This window comes from Saccopteryx bilineata, chromosome 2, assembly GCF_036850765.1.
Source record: "Saccopteryx bilineata isolate mSacBil1 chromosome 2, mSacBil1_pri_phased_curated, whole genome shotgun sequence".
Classification (NCBI taxonomy): Eukaryota; Metazoa; Chordata; class Mammalia; order Chiroptera; family Emballonuridae; genus Saccopteryx; species Saccopteryx bilineata.
This window is the reverse complement of record NC_089491.1, coordinates 283,197,820-283,210,257: the sequence shown is the minus strand read 5'-3', so window position 1 is coordinate 283,210,257 and position 12,438 is coordinate 283,197,820. Positions and strand designations below refer to the sequence as shown.

The 12,438-nt window shown below is 48.0% G+C and overlaps 1 protein-coding gene across 4 annotated transcripts; it reads left to right on the top strand.

The window, feature by feature from the left end:
• Positions 1-24: 24 nt before the first annotated feature.
• On the top strand, positions 25-2,929 carry PIGC (phosphatidylinositol glycan anchor biosynthesis class C). Of its 4 annotated transcripts, none has more exons than XM_066261169.1 (2): positions 25-126; positions 1,543-2,929. In XM_066261169.1, the coding sequence occupies exon 2, from the start codon at positions 1,643-1,645 to the stop codon at positions 2,615-2,617; it is 975 nt and encodes a 324-aa protein (XP_066117266.1). In that variant the 5' UTR covers positions 25-126; positions 1,543-1,642; the 3' UTR covers positions 2,618-2,929. The 4 variants fall into 4 exon arrangements, with proteins under 4 accessions (XP_066117266.1, XP_066117264.1, XP_066117263.1 ...); XM_066261167.1 differs by having other exon boundaries at positions 117-223; XM_066261166.1 differs by having other exon boundaries at positions 126-188; positions 1,543-2,928.
• The last annotated feature ends 9,509 nt before the right edge of the window (positions 2,930-12,438 follow it).

Here is a 12,438-nt window from a genome sequence, read left to right as displayed (position 1 = left end):
CCCGGGGAGGGCCACGAGGGGCAGCAGCGAGCGCCGGAGACGGAGGGGCGCTGGGCGTGGAGGCTGCGGCGAACCCGGAAGTGCTCGGCCGTGGCCGCGACCCCGGCGCCCCAGATGGGGAAGAAGGTGGGTATCCGCCCCTCCCGGCCGCGCACCCCTACGGACTGGTGGGCAGATGGGTTCCGAGAGTGAGTCGGTGTTTCCGGGCCTCCGTCCCGGCGAGGTGGGGGGAGCGGGGTAGGGGGGGGGAGGCCCGGGGGGGGCGGGGCGGACCGGGTGTCCCAGGGTCACCGTCCCCGCCCCGGCTCTGTCTCTGATCGGCGGGCCGGTGTCCCTGCTGCGATGAGGGACGCCGGGGTCCGCCAGGGAGGTGGGACCGGGCAGGCGGGTCCTTCGCACGTTTGCTGACATTTGTGATTCCCGGTGTTCCCGTGGTGATCCGTCCCCGATCCCCCATCAGACTTCCGCCGTTGTAAGTGGGATGCCGGCTCTTGAGGATGAGGAAGGAATTGAGGAGCTTCCGTTTCCTGGAGTCCTTGGTTTTGCACGAATGAACCATGGCGCTCATGCCTGCGAGCGCAGGGAATTCTGCAAAATAGTCTCTATTTTCTCCCCGGGTGTCCGGTGGAGCTTCCTGCAGCCTTCTTCGGACATTATCAATAGCAGAAGCCTTTGGGAACCCACTCGGGGCTCTGGGTCCTGTCCACATTTATTTGCATAAGTTGCAGCGGCTAGGGGCGTTCTGAGCCCATGCATCGACTCCAGGGAGCAGGGATGGGTGGGTCTGCAGTGGGGAGCTGGTTTGGAGGGAGGCACAGGCTTTGGGGTGAGACTTGGCCACTGTTCACTTGGGCGAAAGTTCCCTGAGCAATTTGGGTCTCCGCCTTTTTCCTGGTTAAATTGGGACTAACAGCAACTTGCTGGGTTGAGGAGAGGCCAAGAAAGAAGCATGTGGTAGCCCTCAGTTGAGTGATAGCCGGCAGATGTTTATCATTATCCAAAGGTGTGATCATTTGAACTGGGAAAGGAAATTTCAGTGTCCATAATTATTGAATATAAAAGGGCCACCGCATTGATTTCACTTTGGCTTTTATTTATTTATTTTTTATTTTTATTTTTATTTTTTGTATTTTTCTGAAGTTGGAAACGGGGAGGCAGTCAGACAGACTCCCGCATGCGCCTGACCGGGATCCACCGGGCACACCCACCAGGGGGCATGCTCCGCCCATCTGGGCAGAGGCCATGGAGCCATCCTCAGGGCCTGGGCAAACTTTGCTCCAATTGAGCCTTGGCTGCGGGAAGGGAAGAGAGAGACAGAGAGGAAGGAGAGGGGGAGGGGTGGAGAAGCAGATGGGCGCTTCTCCTGTGTGCCCTGGCCGGAAATCGAACCTGGGACTCCTGCACGCCAGGCCGACATTCTACCACTGAGCCAACCGGCCAGGGCCTCGCTCAGGCCTTTAATAAAATGAGCTGGTTTGCTCAACCCAGCCCTGCCCTTGACCTTCACATGTTTTATAGGTTCACGGGTTTGTCTCTTTCTAGGAACTTGGCCGTATTGTGCAGCCTGGGAGAAGAGGCTCGTCTCTCGCGGGCCTCGCCTGGGTGGCTGCCTTTGAGGTCTTATTCCATAACTTGATAAAGAATGAGAACCAGGAGGACGTCTGCAGGGAAAAACAGAACTGGGCTGAGTTCGGGGGAGAGGAGAACGTGCGCCCAAGGTGCCACGGACACCACCAAGCCCACGGACACCACCAAGCCCAAGTGGCGGAAGATCCTGTACGAGCGACAGCCCTTCCCCGATAACTACGTGGACCAGCGGTTCCTGGAAGAGCTGCGGAAGAACATCCACGCCCGGAAGTACCAGTACTGGGCTGTGGTCTTCGAGGCCAGCGTGGTGGTACAGCAGCTGTGCAGTGTCTGTGTGTTTGGGGTCGTCTGGTGGTATATGGATCTGGGGCTCCTGGCCCCCCATTGCCTTTTTGGGAGCGGCCTGGCCTTGTCGCTGATTGGCTATATTCTGTTCGATCTCCTTGATGGAGGGAAAGGGCGGAAGAGGAGCGGCCGGACCCGGTGGGCTGACCTGAAGAGCACCCTGGTCTTTATCACCTTCACGTACGGGTTTTCGCCGGTGCTGAAGACCTTGACGGAGTCTGTCAGCACTGACACCGTCTATGCCATGTCCGTCTTCATGCTCCTGGGCCACCTCATCTTTTTCGACTACGGGGCCAATGCTGCCATTGTGTCCAGCACCCTGTCCTTGAACATGGCCATCTTTGCTTCTGTCTGCCTGGCCTCACGCCTGCCCCGGTCCCTGCATGCCTTCATCATGGTGACCTTTGCCATCCAGATGTTTGCCCTGTGGCCTATGTTACAGAAGAAACTGAAGGCATGTACTCCCCGCTGCTACGTGGTGGTCACGCTGCTCTTTGCGTTGGCGACCCTGGGGGGCCTGCTGTCCATTAGTGGGGTGGGGGCCACCCTCTTTGCCCTTCTGCTCGTGGCCATTTCCTGCCTCTGCCCTTTCTACCTCATCCGCCTGCAGCTTTTTAAAGAAAACATTCACGGGCCATGGGATGAGGCTGAGATCAAAGAAGACTTGTCCAGGTTCCTCAGCTGAGTTCGGGCCCACCCTCCCACTGCTCAGGCGGGTGGGACAACCAGCCTCCCAAGCAGGATTCCATGGATGGCAGAGTTCCATGCTGGAAGCCTTGGGCTGATGTGGGTGGGCGAACGCAGATCAAAAGAAGTAGTGAACCAAAGGCTGGAAGTAAAGGTGCTTGTCCTTGATCCAGGGCCCTCACGGATCCTCACTGTAACCCATGCAGTGGCGGGTCCCTATTTATTAAAAATTAACATTTTCAGCAAATTGGGTCATGGTTTTTCTGTAAGCAGACAGAAGGGGCATGAAGTGCGAAGAGATAATAAAAGTGTGTGAGTGAAGTGAGAGAGAGAGAATCAAGTCACTTCTCTACCCTTTTCTATGTACGACTGCAGGCTCCATTATTTATCTGGAGCTCAGATCCTAGGACGCAGGGTGCCATGTCCAGTTTTGTGCCTGAAACTACAGAATTGGTTGCTTAATCTTGACCTCAGGATCCCTACTTAGTTCCTAGTGAAGCATGGCTGTGGTATAATACACAGCATAGTTCTGGGGGAATTCCAAGAGGCTGGAGGTCAACTTGAGCTGGAGTGTTAGGAAACACTTACTAGAGGAGATGGCTTCTGAGGTTAGTGTTGGAGGTCAGGTGCACTGATTTAAGTGGGCAAACGATGGTCTTAGGGCAGGGCAGCAGAGGCCTTTTGGAGCCGGGTCAGTAAGTGAGCGGCAGGTGAGGCTGGTGTGGCTGGCAGCAGCCTGACAGCCTGACATGAGGGAGCGTGCCGTCCCGCGGGAGCGAACGCACCTCCACCCTGGCAGCGCGTCTAGTCGGAATTTGGGCCTGTCTTCCGATCTTTAGAATGCCGAATAAAGTTCCAAGTGAAACCCCAATCGCTACAACTGCTCACAAAGATTAGGGGATATTTTATAGCCTCATATTAATTTTGAAATATCCCCTAATTTTTGTGAGCAGGATATAAACATTTCTTAAATTATGAAATCTGACTTGTGGATTCTGTCACCTCAGGCCCCCACACACCCTTGCATGGGAACACACCTACCGCGGAGGCACGTCTGTTCTGAGCATAAGCACGCAGGTGGAAGTTTGGGGTCATGAGGGTTTGAGGTAAAGCTGGAATGGGAGGCGTGAGTAATGCTTAGGGGTCTGTGACTGTTTGGGGGTTTGGGCTTCATGCTGCGGGTAATGAGCACGCAGGCCAGATGACTTGTGGAGGAGTCAGAGCTCAAAGCATAGGCTAGTTACCGCCCACCCCGTGCGCTTCTGGTTTTTCATCTTCATCTGGAAAGTGGGGACGAATAGACCTCTAGCATTGTGATGGTTAAATGAGATAGACGTGAAGTGCTTCGGAGAACGCAGGGCACAGCCCTGCATTAGTGTTTAGCTGTTACTGCTGTTGTTACTAAGTTGATTTGTAGGAGACTTGCGGGCAGAGAGGAGAGGCAGTGTGCATTCAGTGTCCCCAGAATGCCGGGTTCCTCAGGACATCATGCACGGGGGTGAGTTCCTGTACTAGCCCTTCTCTCTAGAGATTAATTTGAAATCAGACCTCATCAGGGCACTAGTTTTCATTAGAAGTTATGTTTTCATTTCTTTGAACACAGACCTTTCAAAACTGCCCTGAGCACTGGTTTTAATTTGAACGAATGACTAGAAAATAAAAATGGTAAGAATTGAAAGGAAAGGAGGCTGGCCTATGAAAACGGAGTAGGGAATGGACCACTGCAGCTGAGGGCAGCTGGGGAGACACAGTCACTGCTAGAGCCCATCACAGGTATGCGGTCACTGCTAGAGGCTGTCGTGGGTACATAGTCACTGCTAGAGGCTGTCACAGTCACATATACGCAGTCACTGCTAGAGCCTGTCATGGGTACATGGTCACTGCTAGACACGGTCACGGTCACATATACAGTCACTGCTAGAGCCTGTCATGGGTACGCGGTCACTATTAGATGTGGTCACGGGTACATAGTCGCTGCTAGAGCCTGTCACGGGTACATGGTCACTGCTAGACGCGGTCACGGTCACATATACAGTCACTGCTAGAGCCTGTCGTGGGTACACGGTCACTGCTAGACGCGGTCACGGTCACATATACAGTTACTGCTAGACGCAGTCACGGTCACTGCTAGAGCTCGTCACGGGTACATGGTCACTGCTAGATGCGGTCACGGTCACATATACAGTCACTGCTAGAGCCTGTCATGGGTACGCGGTCACTATTAGATGTGGTCACGTGCCGGGGTCCAGCCCCGGGGGGGATCCAGGGGTCCCACAGGAAGAGACGGCGTCGGCGAAAATGGAGTGAGAGAGCCGAATTCTTTATTCTCTGGTTAGCATTTACTGCCAGGCATCTCCGCTAAATGCTGGTCTAGCTTTCTTTTTATGCACACACACTAAGTTACAATCACATGGTATTTTGAATACATCATTGTTTTAGTTTCACTGTGGTTACATATTTTCAGATAACAGTTAATTCATATCTATAAACTACAAGTCAGGTGGTAAGTTATTCAAAGTACAGTTATACAATAGTAATAATAATATTGGTACAAACTTCTAAAAGATTAGTATTAATTAATAACTCTATTTTACTCTTGTTGTGAGTCAAGGGCACAGAAAGAGATAGCAGACGAAATCATCAAGGACTAGCAGAGGACCACCGCTTGCTCAGGCAAATAGCCTTGAGTTCATGTATTGTCCTAATTCTTTTTTCACAAGACTACAAAAGGCTTGCTGTTAAGAAACTGACATAGTATAAAGAGTAATTTTTTACTTAGAGATACATAGAGTGCACCTGCAAGATAGCTAGTAGCAACATAATATCAGAAGGCATTAGTTGCTATTGCTTCTATGGATTCTTCCATATTCCTCTTTATTATCTGAACGAAAAACCTTGGGAAAGTATATAAATTTCATGAGAATGTCTCACTGAGAAAGCCCAGTAACTGCCTTTAGTCATAAAACAAGTCTTTTAACAAAACATTCTTACTAGCCAGCTGCACTCCTATCCAAGGCCACGCAACAGGCCACTCTACTACACTTTACCTAAGATTCTAATGTCTAGTTAAACTTTATTTATTTACTATATTCATATACTAGCTAAGTTCTAACTATATTCTTTCTAACATGATTAATAAGAAGAAATTCTCCTCCAAACTTAACCCTTTATGAGGGATATCATAGCCAGCCTCTTATGTTTATGAGCCCAGTTCAAGGGGCTTACAGGCTTTTCTGTGGAACTTACACCTTCTGTCTCATTTCCAAAGAAATTACTACGAATCTACAGGGAAAGCACGGTACTATTATCCCTGTGCCACAAATAATAGCACACACCCAGAAAAGGGGGGATATAAGGCCAGATTAATTCAAAAGGTCAAAGGGAGAAGTATCGTTGTGCCTATTCTTTTTGCGGTGACATTGTCACCCCGCAGCCATTGGTCTTCACTGCAGTGACTTTGTCACCCTGCAGCCATTGGTCTTCTCTGCTGTGACTTTGTCAATCAGCAGTTTTTGATCTTCTTCTGCTGTGACCTTGTCAGCCAGCAGTTGTGGGTCTTCTCCTGCTGTGACCTTGTCAGCCAGCAGTTGTGGGTCTTCTCCTGCTGTGACCTTGTCAGCCAGCAGTCATTGATCGGCTCCTGACAGTCACGGGTACATAGTCGCTGCTAGAGCTCGTCACGGGTACATGGTCACTGCTAGACGCGGTCACGGTCACATATACAGTCACTGCTAGAGCCTGTCGTGGGTACACGGTCACTGCTAGACGCGGTCACGGTCACATATACAGTTACTGCTAGACGCAGTCACGGTCACTGCTAGAGCTCGTCACGGGTACACGGTCACTGCTAGACGCGGTCACGGTCACATATACAGTTACTGCTAGACGCAGTCACGGTCACTGCTAGAGCTCGTCACGGGTACATGGTCACTGCTAGATGCGGTCACGGTCACATATACAGTCACTGCTAGAGCTCGTCACGGGTACACGGTCACTGCTAGACACGGTCACGGTCATATATACAGTCACTGCTAGATGCGGTCACGGGTACACAGTCACTGCTAGAGGCTGTCACAGTCACATATACGCAGTCACTGCTAGAACCAGGTCATAGGTGCAGGTGCATGTGGATGAATTTCCCAAATTGTGACATAGGGAAGCAGAACCCTTTTGAAATTGAGCAGGGAAAGTTTAAGACAAATGAAAATACAATTCTACACACTTTCTTCATGTAACGCCAAGAAGTTTCACAGGCTGGGGATATAAATGGATCCCAAAAAGGTTTTGAGGAAAAATGCAGATTAAAAAAAAAAGCCATATATATACATGAAGAATGAAGAGGCTCACTTAAGATGTGCTTAAGTTACAGGTAAGGCTGGAGGTTGGCAGAGGCAAGGAAGAGCGAGGAGGGTTGGGTGGGGGGCTCATCGCTCCCAAACAAAGCCAGGGATGGTAGCTGGGGTGGAGGGATCAAGGTCAGGTAGAGCGGTCCGGGGAGGTGTGTGTTATCTGGGGGCGCGATGTGGTTGTTGGATTACTGGCATGTAGCTAGAGGCGGTAAGGGGGTCTGCATGTAGCGTGGTGAGCAGACTGCTGTCGGTGTTAAGCCTGCGTCCTGTGTCAGTTCTGCACACTTCTCCAGGGAGACTTTGGGCGGCTGGCTTAAACTGGATGTGGGACTTCCTGTGAGCATATTAGAGGAAGCGCCCTGAGCCATCATTTACACCTTCTAAGCCAAAGGCTCAAGGTCAAGAAAAACAAAAACAAACCAGCAGAGGGCATCAGTGACACAGCTTTACGATATCCCAGAAAGGCTGAAGGCTGGGCAACGGGCTGGGACACAGTGCCACCTTGTGGAAATTACTGATATTCCCTTTTATAATGAGCTTCAATAAGCGTCCTGGGATTGTTCCTGAATTGTGGTTTGGGAAGTAGCTGAGTTTCCACAAATGCAGGAAGGACACAGCACACTGGCATTTGATAAATTATAACAGTTACATTTTTGAGCACCCAGTGTGTATCAGGCATGGTGTTGGGCACTTTATATATATTATATTATCTTATCTCTTTCTCTTACTGGTCCTGCCGTACAGGTATTACTTTCATTTTCAAGTCGAGGAGACTGAGAACGCCCCCAACATCTAACCAAATATATACTGTTCATTTTGGCCTATCCCTGCTTAATTTCTACCATTCACATTTCGCGATGTTTGGCCTCAGGAATTCATTCAACAGATCTTTATTAAACACTAACTAAACTGCTCACAAAAATTAGGGGATATTTCAAAATGACAATGAAGCGATAAAAAAAGCATTTAATTTTTTTTATTAAACAAGAACATCAGAAAAGCAAATGACAAGTCAAAGAAAGTTGTTCAATTATGCAAATGAGCCTGACCTGTGGTGGCGCAGTGGGATAAAGCGTCGACCTGGAAATGCTGAGGTCGCCGGTTTGAAACCCTGGCTTGCCTGGTCAAGGCACATATGGGAGTTGATGCTTCCAGCTCCTCCCCCCTTCTCTCTCTCTATCTCTCCTCTCTCTCTATCTCTCTCCCTCTCCTCTCTAAAATGAATAAATTAAAAAATTATGCAAATGAGATGCAAACCCACCTTTTATTTCATTGGTGAAAATGCACGCTACAAAAGGCTGAAAGTACTGGAGTATCTGCACATTCCCTGATCCCCTAATTTTTGTGAGCAGAGACAATTATGTGACAGAGACTGGATTATGGCTAAAAGGGACAAAGGTCCTAGACCTTGTGGAGCTTCCATTTTAGCAGGAGAAGACAGATAAGAGACAGAAGGAGAAGGTAATAAAAGCTATAGTGTAGAAGGTAAAAAAGCAATGGTATTAAGTAGGGGGGTCAGGGTAGGTCTCATGGGAAAGGTAACATCTAAGCTAAGAAGACTTTTAGGTGGTAAGGGAATAACCCTGACTCCTGGGGGAAGAGCACTCCAGGGACAGAAAAGAGCTGATACATAGGCCCTCAAAAGCCTGAAAGGCTAGTTTTTCCACAGTGTTATTTGTAGCTTTAAAAATATAGTCTGAAACCCTGGCCACCTGGCTCAGTGGTTGACTCTGCCTGGAGTGTGGAAGTTCCGGGTTCGATTCCAGGCCAGGGCACACAGGAGAAGCACCCATCTGCTTCTCCACCCCTCCCCTTTTCCTTCCTCTCTGTCTTCCTCTTCCCCTCCCACAGCCAAGGCTCCATTGGAGCAAAGTTGGCCCAGGCACTGAGGATGGCTCCATGGCCTCCACCTCAGGCACTGGAATGGCTCTGGCTGCAACGGAGCAACGCCCCAGATGGGCAGAGCATCGCCCCCTAGTGGGTGTGGTGGGTGGATCCTGGTTGGGCACATGTGCAAGTCTTGTCTCTGCCCCCTCGCTTCTCATTTTAGAAAAATAAAAAAAATATATAGAGTCTGTCACCAGCTGTAACCCACTTCAGCAACTTCTCCATCCCTGTCATGAGGATCCTGATGTCCTTCTGTTCCCTGGGTTGGCTAGGGGGTTCTTCACCCTGTGCCTGCTGGTGGCTCCTGTTCACAAGGGGCATTGAGGATGGGGACCGGGGCTGAAAGTCAGGACCTGATGTGAAATACTATAAAGTTTGTTTCTGATTAACAACAACGGGAGTAGCAGTTCATAGTCCTGACTCATTCATTCTTAGTATGTCAACAGGATTGCGATTCAACAGTAACTCAGAGCATAAAAACCCCAATGAAAACGCGAGTGCATGCTGGTAGCAGAGGTGGCCGATGTGCCCCTTTGAATTATTCAGGTACAGACTCTATCACGTTATACAGGACTGCTTTTCTTTCTCGGCAACCTTATATTCCTGTGAGTGGGGTTCATGGTTTAAAATGAATTCACAATTTGCAAAAATCAACTTCAGAATCTCATGGAACAGAAAGAACCAAAGATTCCCATATTAATTTTCTGATTTTTTTTAAAAAAATGTTGAGTTATAAAACAGATGTTGGTCAGCACCGTGTTTTTTCAAAGTCTAGGCCAGTGGTAGTCAACCTGGTCCCTACAGCCCACTAGTGGGCGTTCCCGCTTTTATGGTGGGTGGTAGCGGAGCAATCAAAGTATAAATAAAAAGATTTAACTATAGTAAGTTGTTTTATAAAGATTTATTCTACCAAACTTAGCAAAAATATGACATAAGGTACTTGGTAAGTAATTATTATATGCTTTAACTTACTGTAACTCTGCTTTATAAATTTTATAAAGTAAAGTTACTTCCCTATTTTATAAATCACCATTACTGTGGAACCGGTGGGTGGTTAGAAAATTTTACTACTAACAGAAATACAAAAGTGGGCGGTAGGTATAAAAAGGTTGACTACCCCTGGTCTAGGATGACAAGGATAGAAGTGTCACATACTCCCAAACCACTGAAGGCGTCCATGTCTGCAAATAAAGAGCAGAAGTCATTTCCTTATTCCCCGGCAGCTCTCAGCTTCTCGCCCAGGCGTGGCCAACAGTTTTTGGCCCCTGGGCCAGATTAGAAAGAAAACTTTTTTCATGAGCTGGATGAAATATTAAAATTTAAAAATGTTAAATATAAAAACGATTCATTTAAAGTAAACAAAATTTTATTATGTAATTTGTTTATGAATAAATGTAAGTAATTTAGTACAATAAGTTAACAAAAAGACTAATGTGACGTGTGGAGACGCTTTGTATCGCCTATAATTTTTTTAATATCTGGTTCTATACTTGTAGTAGCTATTCTTAACACAGCCTCCAAATGTAAATCATTCAATCTTGATCTTGTTGTACTTTTATTTAGATTCATTAAAGAAAAAGTTTGTTCACAAATATAAGTTGAACTGAAGATTATTGAAGATATCGTAGTTTATGTATAATGATTTAAAAGTACCACTTATTTCATTTCCACAGTGCGTCGTGCGAAGAATATTAAAAATTTAATCACAGGCCGCATAAACTCATTACGCGGGCGGGCCATATGTTGGCCATGCCTGTTCTAGGAGGTTTGTGGAGACAGCCCCTCAGTGTATCTGCTGCCCAAGGCTCACAGACATTTAGTTACCAGTGGAACTTGGGAAGGAAAGGATCAAAGTTTTCTATTTCCTTACCTTTAGTTCTCTTTTCTCCATCTCTCAGATGTCTTGGGCTTTTCTAGCGGGAGACGGGGCGCAAGCCCTTCCAGCCCTCACTGGCTCCGAGGAAGACTGTGGCAGGCACCCTCTGAACCGAAAGCCCTTTTGTTAGAAAGCCTAAAGCCAAGTTAACAAGAGGACGTCAGTTTTAATACCACCGTGTCATTTTCTCAACTGGCACTTAGCAATTCCATTAGAAATGAAAAGTCTGGTTCCTGATTGGCCGGGAAAAAGTTCTATGTTTCCTTTTCTTTGTCAGAGCTCACAACCAGCATGTTCTAGAATGTTCGCATTGGGTCAAGTGGATCCTCTGGTATCTGGAACTCAAATAGCTTCTTCAGGACTGGAGTCAGTGGCAGTTGTCCCTGGAAAAATGACCTAAGTGTCCCTGTCACAGCAACTGTTCTGCAAATGCTTATTTGATTTTGTAAGCCACTAGGATATGGTCACTTCTCTGGGGCTCCCAGTCACTAGGACATTATTATGAATTCAAGGAGAGCTTGAGGCATACATAAAGGGATGAGGATATTTAAGAAATATTATTTTTATTACAGGTATAATGATGTTTCCCCTGATGATCCGAGTTATGGTCAATGCTGAAGAATGCTGTACTCTTTAAACTCTCAAATGTTGAGGGGCGTGGAGGGAGTCAGGGACTTGGGGAGGGGTCCTTTATGAAACTTCGGAACACTACACATAGTAAAAAACATGAGCAAACCTCAGTATGGTTTCATTTCACCCCAGGCTGTTCCCTCCCCACCCTTTTCTTGCCTGCCTGTGAGGAGGGAGGGACAGTACCTGTTGAGACAGGTACAGCTGCCCATGAATTGGTTCTTTCCGCTAGAACTGGAGGGTTTCCTTTCTCATTGTTCTGAAGATTATTGAAGATATCGTAGGTCAACCTCAGTTTTAAAGTCCTCTACACCTGGGCCACGCCCCCTAGAAAAATAAGTTCACGTTGAAGACAAAATGGAAGAGTACCAAACACCTAAAAAAAAGAGAAACCAGTGAAAACCTGCCTGTTGAGAACTTCTGTTTTGGGTTGGGGAGGTGGTGTAAAATCATCCCCCAACACGGTGTGTGTTGTGACGCAGACATACTTGGATGGGAGTCCTGTCCAGCCAGATTGCAGTTCACAGGACCGACCTTGCAGCAGAGGACTATGAGCTGCAAGGCACTCTCTGTCAGCTCATCGCCCCCCTGTGGACTTAAGCCTCTGTGATGACCCCGTTTGGACACTCTTGACTTTCCTTAGTTCCTCGTGCTTCTAACTGGCAGTCACAGGACCCGGGATGCAGTTAAAAACTGTTGTGTTGTGTCATGTGACAATTTTAACCTGAGAAATGAACTGGTTTTGTATGTTTGAATGGAGAGCAGTCCTTTAAAAATTATTATTTTTATGGTTCAAAGAAAGAGCATTGTTAGTGGGGGGCGGGGGTTCTCCATTCCGGAACGGGCGGTTCCTGGCCAGGAGGTCCACAAGCATGCTCTGCGCCAGAGCTTGCTGAAGGCAGACAGGAAGGAAGTGGAGCTCTGCTTCCCGAGGAAAAACACCATTTTCCCTTTTCCGGTCCTGTCGTTTTCGGTAAGAGTATGCTAAAGGGAGGCACGTTCTGCAGTGGTCTCATCCAATAGGAGACACTTTTAAATTCTGAGTCGTGTAAACCTCCAACATGAAAACTCTGAATG